The sequence below is a fragment of the Apaloderma vittatum genome, unplaced genomic scaffold, assembly GCF_000703405.1.
Source record: "Apaloderma vittatum isolate BGI_N311 unplaced genomic scaffold, ASM70340v1 scaffold13520, whole genome shotgun sequence".
Taxonomy (NCBI): Eukaryota; Metazoa; Chordata; class Aves; order Trogoniformes; family Trogonidae; genus Apaloderma; species Apaloderma vittatum.
In genome coordinates, this window is record NW_009694066.1 from 1 (window position 1) to 9813 (window position 9813).

At 41.2% G+C, this 9813-nt stretch overlaps 1 protein-coding gene across 1 annotated transcript; it reads right to left on the bottom strand.

Moving 5' to 3' along the window:
* Positions 1-407: 407 nt before the first annotated feature.
* On the bottom strand, positions 408-9609 carry LOC104271535 (serine/threonine-protein phosphatase 6 regulatory subunit 3-like; the record flags this gene model as incomplete). The annotated part of the gene is made up of 9 exons (XM_009866232.1): positions 9598-9609; positions 7144-7376; positions 5580-5766; positions 4620-4757; positions 4039-4104; positions 3695-3807; positions 2904-3017; positions 2116-2245; positions 408-560 (listed from the first exon to the last, which is right to left on the bottom strand). Coding segments are annotated over exons 1-9 (1146 nt in total), but the record flags the coding sequence as incomplete, so codon positions are not given.
* Between the last annotated feature and the right edge of the window lie 204 nt (positions 9610-9813).

The window sequence follows — 9813 nt, forward strand, 5'->3', positions numbered from 1 at the left end:
GAGTCTGTTTTGCCCGCGACGGTAAATGAAAGTGATCTCCCTGTCCTCTCGGACCTTGAGCCCTTTGAAATATTTTCTCCCCCTGTCTAGTGGAGAAGGGGGAGTGAGAGAGTGGCTGTGTGGGCACCTGGCTGCCGGCCATGGTCAAATCACGACAAAACCATTTTGGATAGTAATGAAGGTGTAGAAAATAAGGCCCATTTAAGTGGTCAGAAGAGCATGGAGACTTTAGACAGATAACTTTAACAGTGAAATCCAATATTAAAAGTTCTTTAACAGTGTCTTAAAAGCCACAAACAGTCTGAAAAGTCAGGTTGAAAAATATACTAAAATTATCTGCAATGACAGAAAATCAACAGACAAGATCTTAATAGCAAAATAAAGAAGGCAGCATATCGAGTTCTTACCAGGATTACTCCTATGCTGTTGAGCTCTATAAGTTCTTGATTCACGCTGCTTATATTGGTCTGTAAAAGGCTAGATATTAACCTAATCACATTTAAACGTGTGTTTCCCACAGGTGGATCTAATACACCCCAAGTCGTCTTCATGACACTCTTCTGAAAGAGATATGTGCATAAAACCCATTAAAATATCTTTTATTTTAAAAAAAAAGCTCATTGTTGCTATGCACAATGGAGCAATGCTTAAACTTCTAGACAATCAGCCCTTGAGCAAGTCTTACCTTCGCCCTGCGAAAAAGCCATTTTTAGTTCTGAACACTACAGCTCTACAGGCAGGAAGCACTAAAAAACAGCCAGAGGAAACCAATGGCATTGTAGGGATTGACGGTTAATTACATACAGGATCTCAGCATAGACACATTCTACCCACTCTTGAAAGGAATTAGGAGATACTTCCAAAAAATGCTTCTCACCACTTAGTTGATGTACAGCCATAGCCTACACTGCCACAGTACACACAAACCCGCTAGGTGGGCAGGCTCTAGATACGTCATAATGCTTCAACAACCCTAACTTCAGAGATTTGCTTCTCTGGGGTCTTTATTCTAATGTTATACATGAAACAAGCTCCATCTGTTGTCTGAGGAGGACTTCCTTCCAGCTAGAGTCTCTGTCCATGCACTAGTGGATCCCTGTATCACAATCATAAGCTTCTTGGTTTTTATGCTGAAAGTCCAGCTGCTTATCAAACCAGAAGTGTCTTCATGTAATTAAGTGTCAACAATAAGAAAAATCTGGTATCAGCTACCCTAAGAGCTAAAAATCCAGTAGCACATATGCAGTGAGCAAGGGAATTCAGAAGGAAAGTCTTTCCTTACCTTGAGGCACAAACACATTTTGACAAGATCACTACCGCCTTCTGTAACGCAGGGTGTTATTTTTGCCTGACCGGTGCCACCACCCTTGCATCTGAACAAAGATGACTGACAGCCTTCTAGTGACCATTGCTTACGTAAGGCCAAAAAACCCCAAAACTAAGGATGCACATTTAACTAGTGCTCAAAAGGAGCAACAGATTCAATAACTTCCTCAGAGGACTTATTCAAATACTAAGTACATGCAGCTCTCAGAAAATGCATGAGTATCTCTGCTTTTATCATAATGTACACCTGTACCTTGCCACGTTGTTGCAATAACGGTAAGACAGTTGATTTGAGTTTTATTGCCTCTTTTGCACTTGGAAATCTTGAGGTTTTCTGTTCTCGAAGTTAAAAATTTAACACTACCTTGACCTCCTGCCACACCTGGTACTTCATGCACATCTGGTCTTCACTTCTGCTTTGACCCACAGGTCAAGTCCCAAACAACGAGCATCCATAGTCTGTTGTGTTTCCCATCCAGCTACGATTTCTAAGCAAAACCAGGACCTACCTTGAGAATATATAGCAAATACCCACAGCAAATCTCTTTTCATTGCTTTCAGAAAGAAGTAATTGCATCAAGGCTATCCTGCCAATTAAACTCTAAGCTGGCAAAGCCTGAAGCCATTACACATAACACACTGGCTCAGGGACAGCAATAAGGAACAAGTAAAGCTCACGACAGGTTGGGATGGAGCCTGGGCATTTGCCTGAAAGTTATGATAACCCGCCTAAAACACAGCCACACAGTGAGAGTTCTGCTTCAATTAATTTGGTAAGGTTTCACTTACTTTTGGAGGCTCCAGTAGGAGCTCATGGAAGGATGAAAGTCGTGCTTTTATGGCTTCTAAAACACTTTTGCTGACTGAATATGTTGAATTGCTCATACCTGGAGGACAGACTTCTATATGGCCTTCAAATCTAAAACACACACAAGCAAAATCTGATAAATTAGTATCAAAACTAGTTGTAAAACATCTTACGGTTTTGTGAGGGTCATGATTCTGAAGGCACGTGAAAAGAATAAAGAGGCAAGTAAAAACATAAGACTACAAATATGGATTATGTATGAAGCAACGGTCGAACAAGATTTTTCCAAGTACTAGGCTCTAGTATTTTTAGGTTCACAGTGCTTGAAATCTCCTATACAGTTTTGAGGTTAAACATTATCTGCCTCAAGAGGAAATAGCACAGCTGTAAAGAGCTTTGCTCTTCTATCCTGAACAATGCAGATACGTTGAATTTATCACAGAAATCTGTTCGGCAGTTCTGCAAAGTGAAATTGTGAGAAAATTCCAAATAACTTTTTAAAAAGTCAACACCCACTCACTGCACTGCACATATTTACTATTCCTTGTATCCAAAACCAAACCGATGAAGTGTAATTAGTCTGATCTGTCAAGTGGCACTTAAACTAGCTTCTAGAAAAAAGTGCAGAAAGACGAGTCATTTGGTTTGTTCTTGAACTTCTTCAGCTACAATAGGCCACTGAAATGGTTCAGTAGTAAGTACACGGGAGACACTTTCTATTGCTCAACACAAGTTTAGTTAAAGCATGCAGGCAAATAAGAACACGTACGTCTGTCGTCTTGTCTCAAGTAGGGTCAACAGGATCTGGATTGCACTGACTATTGCAGATTCATTTTTTTCTTTATGAAAAATATTAGACAGCAGCTGCTCTATGATTTCTTGCCTGAAAAGAAAAGCACTGGTGTCAGACACAACACTACGTCAGGATACAATGTTAACAGAAGAAGCTACCACTTGCCCGCGTAAAATTAATATGGGGATAACACAAAGAAAACCAGTAGCTATTTCAAGCCAGCAGGTATCACTAGGACACAACCACTCCCACCCTCACTGCCCCAATCGTATTTTCCTATTCCACCCACTGATCCAGACTTCTGACCAAACAACCAACACTACAAAAGGGAGTTTCCAGTCAGATCAGAAACCTGAATCAGCTTGCCATAACAGCTACCCACACCTAAACACACAACTAGCAAAAGGAAGGAGGAAATACAGGAGAATCTTCTCCAGCAGAAACACACACTTAGATTAACTTAAAACAAATAACACATCAAAAAAGCCCAACGCTCCCCTGCATGGCACACACAGTACCAAGCTGACCTCCAGGTGTCTCATCCCACTAGCACGGGAAATGAGCCAACCTGCCCCCAAGGAATCCCTCCAGGTAGGCTCCTGCTTACTTCCAAGTTATTTTAAACGACCGGCACAGATCATAGTCAGTCAAGAAAATTCACTTGAAAAGCAGAGCTTGCCACTTCCAAAGGTCTTCCAGGCCAGAAGTTAAAAACTATGCTTTTTATTAATTGAAAATAAAAGCAGAAATTCAGCAAACCAACTTACTTCTCTAGACTTGCCAGCAGCGGATCTGGTTCTGAGCTGTTCTGTACTTGTAACATCTGGTCCCTGCTTAGGCGAATGATTTCGCAGAGCGACTGTGATGCATTTGAATGCCTCTGGAACAGAAAAACATAACTTTTCATTAAAAGTACTAACACTGTAATTGTAGGGGCAAGAAAGGGGGAGGCCAGAACCATTCACCCTCCCTCAGATGACCACACTTAAACATGGGAACCAGCTTACTGAAGAAAGCAAGCAGAAAACAGCAGAACTACAAGCTCTAATACTACGTTGTACAGCAAGTTGCTGAACAGAGAGAATCAGAAGAGTGTCAAACTAATACTTACATCTTCATCTTGAGACGGATGTACAATTTCCACAAGCCGCTGGATAATTCTCTCCTCATTTAACCACTGTAAAAGTGTTTGTGGGCATTAGTAAGAATGTTATCCATGTGAATGAATTAAAATTAATGACATTAAAAGCAGTCATTTGACAACTGCCACGAGCCCTAACTGTCAATATTTCTAAACAAGAAGTAACAATACTTCAGGAAAAAGAAAAAAAAAAATTAAAATTAGTTTCTGAGCAACTGTGAAAAAGGAAGCCTGATTTTTTATTTTTAAGTAAACTTTGTGATGCCAAAAAAAAGTGTTCAGTAAGGTCTAAAATATTTTTAAGACTGCATCTGGCAGTTGTAAGTCAGATACAAAAACCAGGGGAAGAGACCAGCCAGTCGGGTTCTAAGCTGTCCCCAACTAGTGCTGTGGTTCCACTGGAAAAAGTATTGGCAGGTCCAAGAAAAAAAGAAAACCCACACATCTAACTTCACTGCGTTTAGGAAATAATCTTAGCAAGACGAGCAGAAGACAAGTTACCCTACAGTTCCCACACACCAGATGAAAATCTTTTGAGACATCTTACTTACATTTAACACTTCTTGCCGGGGCTGTGGAGGTTCTATACAAGTCAGTAGCCTGAGCAACAAGTCCATGATAGCGGAGGTCCCTATGTGCTTAATAATGAGGTCTACAAAATCATGCTTCCTCTTTAAAAAGTCCACGATCTAGAATTTAAAAAGAAGCGAGCTTACATTTGCTTATCTGTAATTTACATGGTAAATCACACCAATCAGCTTCCCTCTCTCTCTCCTAAAAAACGGAGAAAATGAACGAGAACTTCTTGTACACTTTTTGCCACTTACAGCCTGCAGTACAAGGTAAAATAATATACACATACAGCAACAGTGACACTGCACATAGTATGGTCCGTCCTGTGTTTCTTGGGCCTCCTAAGTCCAACTTGCTGACCATAAACTACTTTTAATCCAGTGCCCACTGAGCTTTCCTTCTTGGTATGAACTACGCTGATCCCTGATTAACGATCAGAGGTCAGCACCGCAAAACCTTAACAGAATACAAACAAATACTGAGCTTGCTAAATTAAACATACAGAGCAGAGTCACAACCTTCATTTGCTTGGGCATGGCAGCCAGCAGCACAGCTGATTGCAGCGCTGGGCCACAGAGCACAGAGTACAACTCCGAGCAAGGACTCCAAACGTCTCTCGCCTCCCCATATAACAATCCTTCACACCAAATCACACCCACCCCCTCTCATTCGATTCGCTTACCTTCATCTCTAACCACAATTAATGCAAATATTACCACAATAAAATGCTGAGCTAAGCACTCATACACTGACTGCACAAATACCTTGGGGAAATCTGACTCAAACACACCTTACTCATCCAGATGTTTGCTAATCTGGCGCATACTACCAAATAGAGTCCTCAGCTAGCATGGAAGTTGAATGCTCTTGTTTGACTCCACTGCTATCCCTCCAGTGTGCAGTCTTAAAGCAGCATTGGAGGGTGTGTAAATATTTACCTGTTCTGGTTTTCTGCTTATAAGGATACTTAGCACCTTGCTGAAGAAACTGGCCAGTAAAGGGTTTAGAGGAGATTCATTTAAGAGAAAGCTGTACAGTTTCATAAGTAAGGACTCTTCCTCTCCCAGCCTATCATTGATCTGTGAGACATCCGATGTAAGCAGCTCACACGATATGTTTGGATATCTGGAAAAGGAGAAAAGAAAAAATTATCAATCACTTGTACTTCGGAGCTGTGGTACTGAATTCAGAACCTGCTACTAAGGCTTCTGACCAAGTCTGCAAGCAGGGCTGGTCTCCTCTAATCAAACTCCTGCAGGGTAACGTAACTGCACGTTCAGCCCACAGGTCCTGTTCTGCAGTAGCAACAGGGCAACACTAGGGAAGGGGGGAAAGAAAAGAGCAAGCTTTTACTTTAAGGTTTATTGTTAAATCCATCTGCTCAAGTGCTGAGCTTGTATTTCAGAAGTCACCTTTTATTTATTTTGAAGAGGAAAAAGGTAGTAACCCAAAAAGTTAGGCAGATTGATCGTACTGGACCGGGACTGGTGAGGGAGTAGCCAGTGTGTTTGCCCCTTTCTAATGTAACAGGGACTATATCAGAAAGGTCAAGAGGAATAGCTTCAGGATATATATGTCTATATATAGCAATTGTGTAGAAACTTAGCAAACTAGTCAGAGCCTGACAAAGCCTGCAAAACTAGCTAGTACTGCTTCATTACACAAAGTCAGAAGTACAGTTTGGAACATCGAGTAATTAAACAGGCCATCAAGACCAGTCATTTTCTGCATTTGACAGTACTATCACCTACTCACACTAAAGGCAATTTTGATAGCATCAGCAGCTTAAAGGTTTCTAAGAGAAACATGCTTCAATTTCAAACTCTTCTAAAAACACGGGAGGCTTGGTTTACGAGAAATGGTGAAATGTTGCAACTAAGTGTAGCTTATTTCACCTTTTTCTTTTACATGTACTGCTTTAAGAAAAAAGGCAACTTTCTGCATAGACAACTCTAAAATAGGTCAAAGAAACGGCAGAAGTGCTTTTATACTGTTAGGTTGACTTTTGAGTTTGAACCTTCTCAGCAAACTAGCTGAAGTCATGGCCGTGCCCAGTTCTTACAGTCCTAGCTCGGAACACCAGCAATCAGACGTTAAGCACATTCTTCCAAGGAGCCCTACAGACCTTCTAATAAGCATCTTCAAAACATTCTACCCATCATAAATAAAACAAAGCAAAGCACTTAACTATACCAAACAATATTCTACTATAGGGTTTTTCATTTCTTGATAACTACTACAAGATCCCTCATGCGAGCTCTGATTCTTTTTTTCAATTTTTTTTTTAAGCCTCCTTTGGGCAGCAATTGGGTTTGGAAGCATTTGTGGGTAAGAGGCTTCCATTTGAAAGTTCTCCGAAGCCCTTTCAAAACAAACTTGCTCCAAACATGCCAGTACTGTACAACACACCAAGAAGCAGGGACTGAAAACACAAATTAAGTGGGGTAAGCTACCCCTCTTTTCACTTTCCCAAGTGTCCCCCATCCCCAAAAGTCTTCCTACTTATATCGGATTTTTTCATCCATGTCTTGAGGTGGCTCTTCGATAATAAATGAAACTAAGTCTTCCAAACATTCTGACTTCAGCAGAAACTCTATAAGTTTGCGATTTTGAGCCTTGCACTCCTGTAGAACATCTTCTTCATCCATCAATTCCTTCAGCGTTACATCTTCTCTCTCTAGCAGTGTATCTATGTGGGATGACGAATGGAGATCAAATTTCCAAAACATGCTGGTCTGTATAGGAAGGATATAGACAAAGCATTAAGTTTACAAACACACTGAAGCACTATTTGCAGTAACGCACTTCACAGTAGCATCTCACAGCTTCTAAGCCCCAAGGTATGTGCATGCATAGAAACTCTGCAGAACTCAAAGGAGACAACAGTAGATGCTGATGATCAAACGCTACAGAATCAAGCTTGATTAAAGATACCGAATACTCCGCAGTATTTTTGCACCTTTAGCGACAGCCAATATTCTACCACCCAAAGATAAAGTTAGGCAGCTCTGGGATTTTACTTACGTGAGAGGAACATGTTAATGTGCATTAAAGAGCAAAGGATAGCTTCAGTTTCCAATTTGTTGAACTTGCTCTTCCCAACCTTTGCAATCTGTGCACCAGATTCAGAATAACTTGCCTGGCAACTAACAGAGCTGGGAGAAGATCAAGGGGGCACTGCATGAATGCCCTAGAGTACTGCCCCTACCTACCGTTGAAGAATTCACAACAAAGTTGGAAGAATTCTACTAACTGTAACTTGCAGGGAGTACACAAAGGGCTAGAGCTTTCAACGGAGGGCCTACTCTCCCTGTATCTCCCTCTGCAAACCTGACACAGGCGAAAGAACTAGAGAAATCTTACACAAACCCGTGAAAGGGCAGTAGCCCCAATCACTGAAACATCGTAAAAGGTCGTGACAGAACAGATTTCAGCTTTCCTTAAAAAAATGCTTTAGCATCTCCATGTTAACTCTGTTGCTTGCGAGCGGTTGCTACTGAGACAACTGTGCTGTCAGAAAAGATTATTTCAGTCGATGACGAATCCAATAAACTCCTGCGTTCACCTCTCACTAAGATAAATACAAGCATTTGCTTCACTCCCCCCTCTTCGAAGCAGCACATTTAGGTGGAATTTAATCAGTACCAGCTGGGCTTACGTGAATGTAGAATTTCAGTGGGTTGAAAGAGACACTACACATAGTAGAGAACAGCAAGAGAAACTTTCCTTACAACTGGAAGGAGCATGATTTTCAGCAGTACTCATTTAAATAAGGAAAGAACCACTCCTTTTGCTCCTTTATAACTACCAAGCGTAAAGGACTAACTCGGTACGTTAATTAGTGCTGCCTATTAGCAACATCAGCTGTAACATCCTGTAGTTACCACAGAGCATGTAGGTGAACAGGACTATTTTGTATTTTATCACTGCTAGTGAATAGTAATTACAGTTCTGTAAGCTGCAGGCTGAACGCTGAAACAAGCTTCAAGACAACAATCCAAGTACGCTGTTGTCACACGCTTTTATAAAGGCCTACAAAAACTAAACCAGAAACATCCAACCCTTACGCAAACTAAGACGTAGACAGCTTTAAGCATTTATTTCCAAGTTACAGCGGGTTCAGCACGCACACTACAGCTACCTACAACAGCGGGCTGTCCCCTCTAGCACTTGGACTTCTACCTGTTCTCTGAAGTGCTCAAGGATCCGGCAAAACCCTTGGGACTCTCTTCAGCAGCAAGACTTCTAGTATCTGCCCTACACTGTGAAGGGGCTGGGACACGGAGAGCTCTGAATTGCCTTCAGGGTTCTCACTGTTGCTTGAACCACCACACACTGATCACTTAAGAGCACCTTACTTGGCCGAGCCTTTGGCCAGAAGTTGTAAGCACACACGTAACTGCCCCGAGATGACCCAGCTTTCTGTTTCAAGATACAGGAGTCAAAATCAATCAGAAAAGGCACAGACAATTGCAATTGCAGTATCAGTACTTACAATCAACTGAGATCCCATGCACGATTAAGTGGTTAAGCAACAGAAAACAATTTTTTTTTTTCTACTAAGAGTATTAGTAAACTTACAAGCTAGGTTCAAAACACCTGATCTCACAAATTAGCTTAAATCAAATTATACAAAGTTGTTACTAAAAACATGGGCTTGGGAGTATTCAGGCTACACACATACTTACTGTGAGCCACTGAAACTAGTGCATTATTAAAGTCACGCGGTATTTATTTTTAAGCCTCTAGAAAGTAGATCAACTCCCTCCCCTTGCCCCAATTAGTGAAAGTGGCATCTTTGCAAACAACCACTATCAGTGCGAAACCCAGACAGAAATTTCTCTGCAGCGATTAAAGTTAATTTCAGTACCTCCCATATATTTCTTGGTTACTTATTTCAAGAGAAATTCAACAATGGAAAGCAACAACAACCGAAAAAAAAAAAAAAGAGCATACTACTGCAAACATGTCACTGCGTTATTTCACAAAGTGTCTCGCAGGCAAGCTCTTTTAGGGGGTGCTCCCTCAACATGTCAGGTGCCGGCCAGAGATTATTCCGTCACTTTTCAACAGGAGCCCAGGTCCTTTGAAATAAGGAAAAATAAACAACATAAAATGTGCCAAAGAGGAAATCCAGGAACCCTGAAGAGAAGAGCATTTTCTCAGGCATTA